This window comes from Chelonoidis abingdonii, chromosome 22, assembly GCF_003597395.2.
Source record: "Chelonoidis abingdonii isolate Lonesome George chromosome 22, CheloAbing_2.0, whole genome shotgun sequence".
NCBI lineage: Eukaryota > Metazoa > Chordata > Testudines > Testudinidae > Chelonoidis > Chelonoidis abingdonii.
The window spans coordinates 6,967,496-6,980,277 of NC_133790.1; the positions used below are offsets into that span (position 1 = coordinate 6,967,496).

A 12,782-nucleotide genomic window follows, 5' to 3' on the forward strand; every position below is an offset into this window, starting at 1 on the left:
CTTTTGCAGATCCAGACTAACATGGCTACCCCTCTGATACTATATAGGGGTTGAATTCCTGCTTTAGGTGCAAAACCTAACTCAGCCTTTGTGGCAGAAATATTTTTTGAAGTGTCAATGTTCTGATGGATATAAGAGCTAGGGAATGGGAAGGTGAGGGTTGGAATTAGAGAGAGCAATTGCCTTTTCTCCTGGCTCTCAATCAGCTCTTGGCTGCAATTAAACTTCATGCTCATAAAAGTGGATCCCTGTAACCAGATCTGCAGTTAGTGTCCCCAGCTTCTCAGCCTCTGTCACATACATTCAAAGAAATACTGATGAGAAACAGAGACCTGCCACTGATGCAGACATCTACCAGAGTAATAGCGCACAGATGGCGATATACGCACATGGCCAAAAGAGCAGAACAAAGCCCATCTGTTTGCTAACGAAACATCAAAAAATAAAACATCCCAGAATATATTTGGCTCTGCCGCCTCCTGGTCTGAAAGACTTAAAAGCAGCAGAGAGAGAGAGAGAGATGTCGGTTCTCACTCTGCCTTAGGGGAGAGAGCCCAACCCTGGGTAAAATTTTCAAAAGTGCCCAGGTGCCTTAGAAACTGACGTCCCATTGACTTTCAATGAAACGTAGGCTCCCAAGTACCTATAGCTTATGAAAATGTTACCGTGTGTGTTGTGATACCAGGCTCCCGGCAAACCAGGTACAGCCAAGAACAGAGTAAGAGTCATGACTATGGGCGTTGTTTCTCTGCAGGAAAAAAATCTGGTCAGGGGACCCCCCCCATGCTTGGAGATCCCGTCCTTAAAGCATGGATGGGTTACAGGAAGAGGCAGATAGCCTAAGAGGAGGAAGGGACTCAGGAAATGGTAGAGATGGGTGACTGACTTGGTTAACTAGCGGGAAGGGGCACCAGTTTCTCACGAAGAGGAAGAAAACATCACTGACAGTTTATACTATACACCAGTTCCTAAGATTGCTTTCAGCAGAGATGCTTAAACCATTGTCAGTGTCATATAACCAGGACAGTCTATGTTTACATTGCTCAACGTCATCACAGAGGGGGCCAAATTCAGCCCTGGCGTCAACTGACACAAGTCTATTGAGTTCAGTGGTGTTGTGTCCATCTATGCCAGCAGAGGATTTGTGCCATAGCATCGATGTAAGAAACTCAAGAGACGGGACCAAATTGTTACTACAACACAAATGCCAACCAATTCCATCTGTGAGCACCTGACCTGAAAATAAAACAGATCATTAGACAATATGGCTACAGTCCTGTCACTGGTTTCCCCCAGTCAGTCCCCACTGCCAACATAACGTGTTATGTTTGGCTCTGCCTCCCCTCAAAACCTCCTGCAAGAGGAGCATTGGCTCAGAGGAGGAGACATGGTCTTCCTGCCCCATGGGCTGGCACCAGAGAGGTGGCCAGGAAAAGTCACTGGAGGGGATTCCAGGCTCAGGCCCCTGCTGGACAAGAGAGAGCTTAGTTGGAACTGGAACAAGTACGCACACACTCCTGCCACCATTGTCAACAAGAACCTGCAGCCCCCAAATTTCCAGCATTTAGTCCCAAACTGCATGATTTGGGGAAAAAAAAAAAAGTTTGCATAAATAGCTGAGAGCAGAAGGGTGGAGACACCTGGAAGGAGGCAGAGAGGGAAAGGGAGAGAAGGCAACCCATCAAAGGGGGTGGACGGGCAGATGAAAAACAAGTGGCCTGAGGGGTGAAGAGGGACAAGTTATTAGAGATGGGGAGGCGGGGTGGCCAGAACTCAGTTGGCTGGTAGGTAGAGGACTATAAGATGGACTATAAGTGGATAGAAAGCTGGCTAGATCGTCAGGCTCAACGGGTAGTGATCAATGGCTCCATGTCTAGTTGGCAGCCGGTATCAAGCTGAGTGCCCCAAGGGTCGGTCCTGGGGCCGGTTTTGTTCAATATCTTCATTAATGATCAGGAGGATGGTGTGGATTGCACCCCCAACAAGTTTGTAGATGACACTAAACTTGGAGGAGTGGTAGATACGCTGGAGAGTAGGGATAGGATACAGAGGGACCTAGACAAATGAGAGGATTGGGCCAAAAGAAAGCTGATGAGGTTCAACAAGGACAAGTGCAGAGTCCTGCACTTAGGACAGAAGAATCTCATGCACTGCTATAGAGTAGGAACCAAGTGGCTAGGCAGCAGTTCTGCAGAAAAGGACGCAGGGGTTACAGTGGACAAGAAGCTGGATATGAGTCAACAGTGTGCTCTTGTTCCATGAAGGCTAACAGCATTTTGGGCTGTATAAGTAGGAGCATTGCCAGCAGATCGAGGGGGTCGATCATTCCCTTGTCTCAGCAGTGTATGAGTCTCATCTGGAGAGTGTGTTGTTGGCCCTAACCTACGAGGAGATGTGGAAAATATTGTAAGAGTCAAGAAGGGCACAATAAAATTGATTTCAGGACTGGAGCACATGACTTATGAGGAGACGTTGATAGAACTTGGGATTATTTAGTCTGCGAATAAGAAAGAGGGGGGATTGCTAGCTGCTTTCAACGACTTGAAAGGGTTCCAAAGAGGATGGATCTAAACTGTTCTCAGTGGTACCAGACGACAGAAACAGGAGTAATGGTCTCAAGCTGCAGTGGGGGAGTTTAGGTTGGATATTAGGAAAAACTTTTTCACCAGGAGGGTAGCGAAGCACTAGAATGGGTAGCCTAGGAGGTCGGTGGAATCTCCTTCCTTAGATGTTTTTAAGGTCAGGCTTGACAAACCCCTGGCTGGGATGATTTAGTTGGGGTTGGTCCTGCTTTGAGCAGGGGGTTGGACTAGATGACCTCCTGAGGTCCCTTTGAACCCTGATATACTAGGATTCTATGAATTGATTGCCTGGGGAACTGCTTCTCTTCCCAGCCACGGGGAGGGGTCGTCCCCTTTTTTTGCATCTCTTTCTCCCATCCAACTTCCTGTGGCTCTCTCTCTCCTGGATGTCACTGCCCCCACCCCAACATTGTACTGTGCCCCCCCTTTACCTTGAAGGGAAGTGTCTCCCCCCACCCTCCCTGAGTCAGAGGGCAGCCCTTCCTCTCCCAGAAGGGCATGTGTGCTGCGGGGGGAGAGGTTGGAAGGCACTGGAGAGGAGGGCCAGCAGGCTGGGACAACACATTTTTCTACAAGAAGGGGTGGGAGAGGAATGGAAAAAGCCCACTCCTTTCCCTGCAAATGTACCTTGGGGAGGGCTGGGACAGGCTAGGCCAGCCCTTCCCCACTGAGGCAGAATTCTGAGGGGACCCAAAGCAGTTGGAGCCGGGCAAGCATTGGATCCAGAGTGGGAAAGGGAGAGGTGGTTGTGTGGAGATGAGAGTCCTGCCTCCCTCTGCCACTGGTGTGGGGAGATTTGTACCTTCCTCCCCACCCCAGTTGCTTGCAATGAGGAGCAATTAGTGACTGAGAAATATCACCCAGGGAGCTGCACACAACTTGGCAGTTATGGAGAGTGGAGCATGTTTAGGAGAACATGGAGATCAGGAGGGAGACCGAGAGGAACACAGGTGACGGGCAGATGGATGTCACGTTGTGCCTCCCTATAACTATCTCAGAAGCACATTACTGTGGGAGGAGCGACGACTTCGGACAACTTTGAAAATCCACAAGCCCATCAAGTTAACCCCACCCTAGAACCATGCCTTTAGGTGGTTTATCAATGTGTCCAATCCAGCCCTTGCGCCCAAGCACCAGGCTGCTTCTGAAAAGGTCTTGTGCAGTCCCAGGAACCTTAGAAAACCCTTTTAGCCACTTAAACTGCCAGTTTCTCCCACGGGAGCTTTTGAAAATCCAGGCCATTCTCATCAACTGAAGACTGTGGGGAGGGAGGTTTGAATAGAAACGGCATCTCACCCTAGTGATGAAATTTGCCACGGCAAACACTAGTTCACAGCATCCTTCTCTGCCACACTGGGCTTGTTTCTTCATCTGTTTGAACTGTAAGCTCTCTGAGACAGGGACAGCCTCCTCCTACAGACAGAACCCTAGCATATTTTGAGCACTGCCACAATACTGCAAATAATGACTAGAGGCAGTAGCACTGTGATGGCCAAACAAGGGGTTGAGAGTAAAGACTCCAGGGTTTTATCTTCAGGTCTACCACTATCTTGATGTGTGACTGAGGCAGTGCCCCCTGTGGTCAAACGGAGGCAGGGGGTGCATGGCTCTGGCTCTCTCAGCTCAGCGGAGCTGTCAGTCTACTCCTGGTGTCCAGGAATCTGGAACCCCCCAGGGGGCTGGTAGGGAATCCCAGGCTTGCCCACTCCACTGGGTTCCAGCTCCGGCCCTCAAGCTAGATAAGGAGAGTCAGGGTTGCTGACCAGGACAGTACCCTGAGCTCCTTCCTACCTCGGGTCTCAGCAGGCTCTTCAGTCTCTGGGTTTGTTGGTCCCTTGCTGGGTGTTGTCCCTAGGGGCTCTCTAGCAGTCTGCTTACTGGAGTTCCCTTCTCACTGCTCTGTTAGGCGCCCCGCCCTTCTGCTTCCCAGCCCTTTTATCCTCCCAGCTGTTGGTAAACTGCCAATCAGCAGTGGCTGACAGGGCTTGTATTAACCCTTCAGTTGCTGGGCTAAAATGGGGTACATACACCCATGGCAGTGACCTTGGGCAAGACTCTCCACTTTGTGTCTGTTTCCCTCTACTGTAAAACGTAGACCAAGTTCATTACAGATATAGCACAATTAAAAAAAATACCCAAACTAAAAGTTCTTAGCTCCCTGCCAACCTCACAGCATAAAGTGTCACAGACAGATAATACAAACAGCCTGCAACAGCATCTCTAAGGGATGTTGAGAGACATGCAGGCTAGATGATCATCATGGTTCCTTAAACTCTCTCAATGGACGTTTAAATTAGTGTGTTTTGGGATCCTGGGATAAGAAGAGCTATAGCTGTGCAAAGTATGAGCCCAATCCCACAAATCTTATTCAAGTAAGTGATCCTTATCCATACAGATGGTCACGGGGTTACACGTGTGACAAAGGGTGAGAGAATCGGGCTCTGTGTTTGTAGGCCCTGATCCTGCAGTAAGATTCACATGGGTATGTTAACAAAATGTAGCTCTTCAGGGTAGGGACAGTCTCTTATTGTGTGGCCATATGGGTCCTAGCACAATGGGGTCCCCAATCTCAGAGGCCTCTAGATGCCACTGTAATAGAGTAATAAGCACAATACAGTTTTTTCTGTAAGAAAAGTCAGTATATTTATGGTTTGCTTTATAAAAGTTACTATAATACAATGGTACATAGTATTCAATTCACAAAAATATGAACAAATATATACAGCATGACACATCCACACCAAAACACTTTCTTCAAAACAAGATACATACTGATGACAGAATCTATATGCACAAAACATCCCTAAATTTATAAATTTGCTTAACAAAAGAGAAAGCAGAAACCCTAAATCTTCAAAGCAGAGATTTATTTAAAAGAACTTTAAAAAAAAAAAAAAAAAGCAGAATTTTCATTTATTGCAAACCATTTTACCTGCCTCCTTTTAAAGGAGGCCCTTAACCTTCACACTGTGAATTAAAACAACCTGTTTACAGAACCCATGAAACAGCAAGGAATGAGGGCAGTTTTTTGGGTTTTGTTTTTAAAACTGCCGATTGGAGTAAAGTGTCCTTTACAATGTGTTTCTTTTCACTTGTACAAATATTACAATTGCAATTAAAGAGGAAATTTATAAAAACAAAACATTAAATTGAAAAAATCCAGATGCACATTTGCTTAAATACATTTTAGGTCGTCTATTAATAGACTGTACATATTTCCTTGCTTGAAATAAATAGATTTTGCACATTAGATTTCAGACTGGCAAAAAAAAAAAAAAAAAAAAAAAAAAAAAAAAGCCTCCACTTGGCATTCTTTTCTCTTCAGTTTCTTAATGCTTCTAATTTCATCTACTTGTTTGACCAAAAAAACAAAAAATAAATTTTATACAGAATTTACATTATACAAAGCTTGACACAAGCTGTAAATGCCACCAGCTCCTTTTCTATACACATTCCTTCTCCCTCCCCCGTCTTCCTGACATGAGTTCGAGCTGGAATCTTCTTTTTAAAAAGAACTCCAAATTACAATAGTCACTTTTAATAAATTATTTACATGCTCTTGAAGTACAAAGAAATCAGCAAAAAAATTCAACATGTTTCTACAAGAAACAGTGTCTGAAGAGAAGATTCTTAAGTTTGCCTATGTACAGAAGATGCATTTTTTTAAACTTCAAAATCCTTTTTTCCTTACATTTTTATTTTATATAGAAATGCACTGAAATGATCCCTGAAAAAGGTCACAAAAACCAGAGCTGAATCTACTGTCTGCATTGTCAGAGTTTAAAAATGTTGTTCTTCTAGAAATAAGCTGTTCTGTACAATATAAATATCTGCAAGATGAGCCCCTTCCCACCCCTTGATAGTTACAGATTACTTATGGGACCCAGCATAGTTCTGGAATTGGAAAATATTGGTTTGAAACTGACAGATAAATGAACACGGCAAGCAGGACATGCAGGTTTTTCAAGCAGAGAGGGCACTTGCTATATATGCTGATTTCCAAGGCGTTTACAAACATAACTAAAGCCAGCGCATTCACGCTTGGGGACAATAATAATGCTTGCAACTACATTTCCACAACTTTTGTGTTATTTTCTGGGATTGTTTCACGTAGCAGACACATTAAAGTGATTCCGTTTCAGGGGAGAGAATTTAACAGGGAACACATTCAATCTTTTTGTTTGTTGTTAATGTAAGCCCAAGCAGAATTAAGGATGTGGTCTTCAATTAAATACAGAAAAATACTTCTGTAAATACCCTCTCAAAGAAGAATGCCTAGCAAGCTTTAATTTTAGTTTTTCTCCCCTCCTTGAACTTCCCACATTGCAATGAGCTTTTAATGGCTATGGTAACACCCAGTTTAGCAGGGCATGAGGCTGTGCCAGCCGTGGGCTGATGTCTATACCTTCCACACTGTGTTCTCTCCATTTTGCTCTACAATCTCAGGTTTTGTAGGCTACCAGCCTTCGTAACTAGGAAGAGTCATAAAATGCGTAACTGGTACGGCAGCCCAAATGCATATTTGTATCTACAGAGTGCCCAGACATTGCCCAACCAAGACCACGTGAGTGACTTGCCAGGAATGAGGCGACCAAAACTAGTACGCATAAAATGGAGGCCATTGCTGCCACCCATTTAATGTCAGCTGAGACATCCTTTGGAGACTACAAGTCCCACCATCAAACACTCCATCCTGGCCCACTCAGAGGCTGCTCAATTCAAGACGGAAGCTTTGCATATTGGGCCCTGCAAGCCAAGATTCTGAAGGGAGACAAACAGAAACAAACAAACAAACAAAAAGGGAAGCATGAAGTCAGGCTTCTAAGCTCATATTTAGACTCTGAAAATACATAACCTGGTTTTTCAAAAGCGCTGAGCACTCAGCTGCCCCCATGGAAGCAGTTGGGCGCTGAACACTTTCGAAAGTCAGGGTAGTTATTTAAGAGCCTAAATAGGAATTTAGGGATAACATTTTCAGAAGCGCCAGAGTGACGTAGAAGGTAATGGTACTTCAGCCCTTTTGAAAATTTCACCCTCGGAAACTAGTATTAGTCTCATTTTTTAAATCTTGGCCAGAGTCTCTATAGGCTGCTTCTCCTTAATAAAGACAAAGGCAATTGCATGTGGCCACCCTATCATCCCTCACAATCCACTGGGGTCATCAGTGTCATAGGAAACATATCATACATGCAAACTGGACAATGTATTTGTAAGAAACCAATGTTGATACAGTAGTTTGAAGGGATGGAAAGGAAGGAGACAGAGAAATGAATATGGGTTTGATACTCAGAACTTTAGTTCTGAAACACAAAGCTTTAGTGCAGTCCCCAAAGCCTTAGACATGCCAACTGGAGATACAGTATGAAAGGAAGAATCATATTAAAACAAATAAAGGAACAGTTGGCTTAATTCCAAAATGCCCCCAACAAATCTGTAGTTATAACCAGCTCTCAAAGACAGAAAGCACTTGTGCTTCTAATAAATTTATGTCTTTGGGTCACAAATACCCACTGCTGAGGAGATTTTCAGAAAGCATTTACTGGGGGGGCGGGGAAAAATCACGAAAACAAAAACAAAATAAAAAGGAAAGACTATTGCGTGTCCAATCTCAGGGACAATGTAACTATCCTCAGCTAGAAATGCAGATAATATTAAGGCAGCTTGTATCGGTCATATATTCCAGCTCTGCTAGGCCTTTTGCTTGAAAAAGAAATGAAATATAGAAGTCGACCCCATATTACATGCTACATACTGTAATACAGTCCTGGCAAATACATATGCAGTATAAATAACTCCTAAAAAACTCATTTCCAAGATTCCAACTTCTGATCATTGAAGCATGATCAGGCAGTAATCGTCACTAGATAGAAGAGAGTATGAACTCCGTTGTCCAAGTTACTCTAAAGGGAAAAGATTTTTAGTTACTGGGATAACAGTACCAATTTCCTCTCTACAAACTATTTTTTTTTTAAATGGCTTAGTACAACTAAGTCTTGTAAGCGGGAGGAATTGAATATGGTTTGAAAGACTGATCTGCTTACCAAATCACATCTCAGATCAAAATAAATACTTGCATTGGATTCTGGCTCATTTGAAATGGAACCCCTAGTATAAAACTGAGGATTTCATTACAACCTACACTTACAGTGATCAGATATTTTCTAAAAGGAAAATAATGCTTTTATTTGGAAGTTAAACTTCTTAAAAAACCAATTTTCATATCGTACGCAGTTTGGGACAGACTCCAATACCCTTACGCACTTTGAGCAGTGCCTTACTCCATAATTAGTCCTACTGAAATGAATGGGACTAGTTTCAGGTACTGCTCAGTGTGAGTGAGAGTGGCAGAACATAGCCCTTTAGTAGCAGAACAAGAATCTCACCCATACAAGCGCAAACAGTCTGAATGAAAAGTCATGGGAGAGAGGGAAAAGAGGCTGCGTGTCAGGAGGCGAAGTTGGAAATAAACAACAAAAGAAACCCAGCCGCTGGTTTCTTACAGGGAAAGAAATCTCAGTGCCATCTTCTATGAACTGTTCTAGTAGTGTATGCTTAAAAGACAGTAAGATTTCTACAGCACAAACAATGACTGTACTGATCACTTAATTTCAGCTTCAGTATTTTGAATGAAAGAGGAATAGATCCACCAGAAACGTAGATACAGAAAAGGTCATTTATCAAGCCACCTTTTGTGAGTAAGGACGAAGTAACTGATTAAACTTATTAATTATGCAGATTGTGGTATTAAATATTTTTTCTGTATGGTAATAGAGCTATTGATCCCCCCAAAATACCAGCATGGCATGTGAAAATTAGAGGTGAGCCTAAGGCATTAAGTTCAGGTCCATTACAGAGCTGAATGTTCCCCTGCTTTCCAGGATGTTTGGGTCAGAGGAATTGATCAGGTCCATCTCTAAGGAAAAGGCAGGATAGTTTATTTATAGTCTCACTGTAGACACATCCAAGCATACTCACACATGCCTACACACACACACACGCACGCACACACTCTCACACCCAAGCCTCTGGCTTGCTCTGTAACATCAACCATACATTTATTTACAGCTTACTCTGAAAAGTCTGTGCAATTTCAGCCAGCCAAGCTCCCAACAACCCTTTATGGCATTTTCAGTCTCTGCTTCACATTTAAACGTTGAATGTCTTTTTCAAACAACAAACTGATGAGAAAAAGGTAGCAGCATTTATGGAAAGACAAAGGTTTACAACAACAACAACAACAACGGTACCATTATTGTACGATGAGCAGTAATATAGAGACTGAACAGAGAGAAGCTAGTGTTTGGATATACTATGCCATGAAGTGGTAATCACCTTTTGTGTGTGTTGGATCTGACGAGGAAGAGCACCTGAAACGTGAACAGTCCTAGTTATGCACGTGCGCTTTTTGCTTTCACTTGTGATCCTGACAGAAGTGCGAAACTTGCTTGGTTTTCTTCTCTCTCTTTTTTTCTTTTCTTTTTTCTTTTTTTGGCAAAGTGCAACCACACCTGGTTACTGCAGTTCTGACATGGCCGAAGGTGCAAGTGTGACGAGAAGCCTCGGGATTAGTTCAGGGTCCCCCTGCAGTTCTCAGAGCCGCACAGACATGGGATCTTTACATCCTCGATCGGAAACTTGTAGTCGTAAGTAATTTCCTCATTCACGTTGATGTGCTGTTTGGAGTAGATGACAATCTTCTTCTGAGACTCCACGGTGATGACTTTAGCATAACAATTTGGCTGCAGGGGTGAAAAATTGGGAAAGGGGTTAATTTTCTGAAAGTTTTAGATTTGCAGGCTTCTTTTGCAGTTATTTAAATCAGCTGAGTTGTTGCAATTATTTTTACAGAGGGGCACAGGTACTTCTCCTGAGGCTGGGGCTTTCACCTTCTCCTGCCATACTCAATTACTCATGGTAATGAGAAGATTTATTGGGGGAATTAAGACAGAAAACAAAGTTCGGCCATCACTATACTTCTTCCAAGGTACAAATAATGACAGTTTGTACAGTCAGTATGAACGGCTCCTACAGGCTTTGGAATCTCAGGTGGGCAGCAGTAATGACTCAGACACCCAAATTATTATTACTTATTGAGTGCACACAGTCTGCCCAGTACTGTACAGAACACAGATGAAGGCAGAATCTCTGGCTGGAGGAGACAGACAACTCTCTTCCTACATGAACACCATTTGGAGGCTGTTCCCATAGCAGTGCTGTTTTGTTTTAAATACACTTTCTCCAAACACTGTGCAATAGTGTCTCTCCAGGACCCTTAAATACAGTCGGGTTTCTGGGGCCAAATTCAGAGCTGACTCTAAATTGTTGTAACTTACATCTTCTAGTCCCCTCATACCAGTTCTTGATCCACATCAGCTGATCAATATGTTGATTACAGCTCCTATTAAACATCATCACCTCTGAGTATAACTGAATGTCTGCCTGGTTTATCTGTAAGTACAAGCCAACTCTCGGAAGCACAAGCAAAGTGATACTTACATTGCAGCTATGATTAATAAACCTGGCAAAGTTTCCACATTTTGTTGCATCAATGATGGTGTCATGGTCGACCCTGAACATGTAACTGCTCCCAATGCCTTCATCCTCGTATCGTTTCTCTCGCATGTCTGCAATGACCTACCGGGCAAACCAATTGTTGAGTCAGCATATGCCGTAGAGACAGGTAGTAAAGTACAAGGGATTTACATGCAGTCAATTTAAAAGGCATAAATCAAAACTCCCATTCAGGATTTTAAAAGATATTTACGACCCCAAATTATTCAAGAGAAGATAGGCTTAGAATTCAAAGGACAAGCATTTAGGACGGGATTTTCAAAGATCAGGCACTGAATTTCAAATGGGATTCAGCACCTAATTCCCTTGGACTTTGGAAAAGCCTGCTTTACATTTTAAATCCGCACACCACTGAAACCTACATGGAGGACAACACTCAGCAAGGCCCCTAGCTCTACACTGGAAAAGATTGTAAGACTCCAAAAATGCTATGACCAGTTCACGTGAGGAGGAACGTGTATCCAAGAACCCCTGTCCCAGTCACTTGTATTCCTTTCATCACATCCCGCTCAATTTCTGCTTTGACAATACTTCTAAAGTAAAATCGGACTCTGCATGTGGATTTTAGAGAACTTTAAAATTACGCTCTTAAACCAGAAATTTGGTCAAGGCAAAATTTCCAAAAAGAGCCCCTGCACGATACAGGCTGAGAACAGCTACTGTGAACAATGCACAGCTCTGAAATCTGCCAAGGGAAGGGCTTGAACTCACAGTGCATTGATGCAGCTGACGTTCATTGAGTACAGTGTGTAACCTTGAGCTGCCTGCACCCCCAGGAGCGGCTCCAGGCACCAGCGCACCAAGCGTGTGCCTGGGGCAGCAAGCCGTGGGGGGCAGCCTGCCGGTCGCTGTGAGGGCAGCAGTCAGGCTGCCTTTGGCAGCATGCCTGCGGGAGGTCTGCCAGTCCCGCAGCTTCGGCGGCAAGTATGCCGAAGGTGCAGGACTGGCGGACCTCCCGCAGGCATGCCGTCAAATCCGTGTTACCAGCGGACCTCCTGCAGGTGCACTGCCAAAAGCCACCTGACTGCCGCACTTGGGGCAGCAAAATACATAGAACCGCCCCTGTGCACACCCTATGGCTTCAACAGAACTCAAGTCTTGTCACACGTGCAATTTCACTGGTGTAGACACACCAGCTTAGCTTATGATGACCTGGAGTTCCAAACTTTACTCTCAATAATTTATTCAGTATTGCTTCCCCAGTGCACAAGCTTAGAACAATCCCATGGGATTGTATCATTTGGGGGAAGATCAGAGCATTAGTGTTAGTCCCAGATGTGGGCAACAAAATTTCAAGAGAATTGTGTGATTTTTTTGTAAACAGCTGATGTTTATGGGGTGGGAGGAGCTGTATCTCAGGAACCCAACTGCTCAAATGACCCCAGATTTGGATTTTAGAGCCCTTACAATAATCATCTTTCAAAAAGTAGGTTACTCTCAGCCTTATCTATAGCACAGCTTCTTCATGTCTATGTCTCATTTGACTTAGAGATTGTATGTTTGTCCAGAGCAGTGAATGGGTAGCTAAAGGGCTGTGTAAATTTATGGCACTCTATTAAAAATAAAAAAAAAGACAAAAATTCTGAGAATATGTCTGGATTTAATCCTGCTTCAAGAAATTCTGCTCCA

At 43.8% G+C, this 12,782-nt stretch overlaps 1 protein-coding gene across 1 annotated transcript in view; it reads right to left on the reverse strand.

The window, feature by feature from the left end:
- Positions 1–5,223: 5,223 nt before the first annotated feature.
- SETD1B (SET domain containing 1B, histone lysine methyltransferase) overlaps positions 5,224–12,782 on the reverse strand; it is a 70,646-nt gene continuing 63,087 nt past the window's right edge. The window contains exons 17-18 of the mRNA XM_032800734.2: positions 11,079–11,216; positions 5,224–10,321 (exon numbers count right to left, since the gene is read on the reverse strand). Coding sequence (XP_032656625.1) covers positions 10,148–10,321; positions 11,079–11,216 — 312 coding nt within the window. The 3' untranslated portion in view covers positions 5,224–10,147. The remainder of the gene's footprint in view (positions 10,322–11,078; positions 11,217–12,782) is intronic.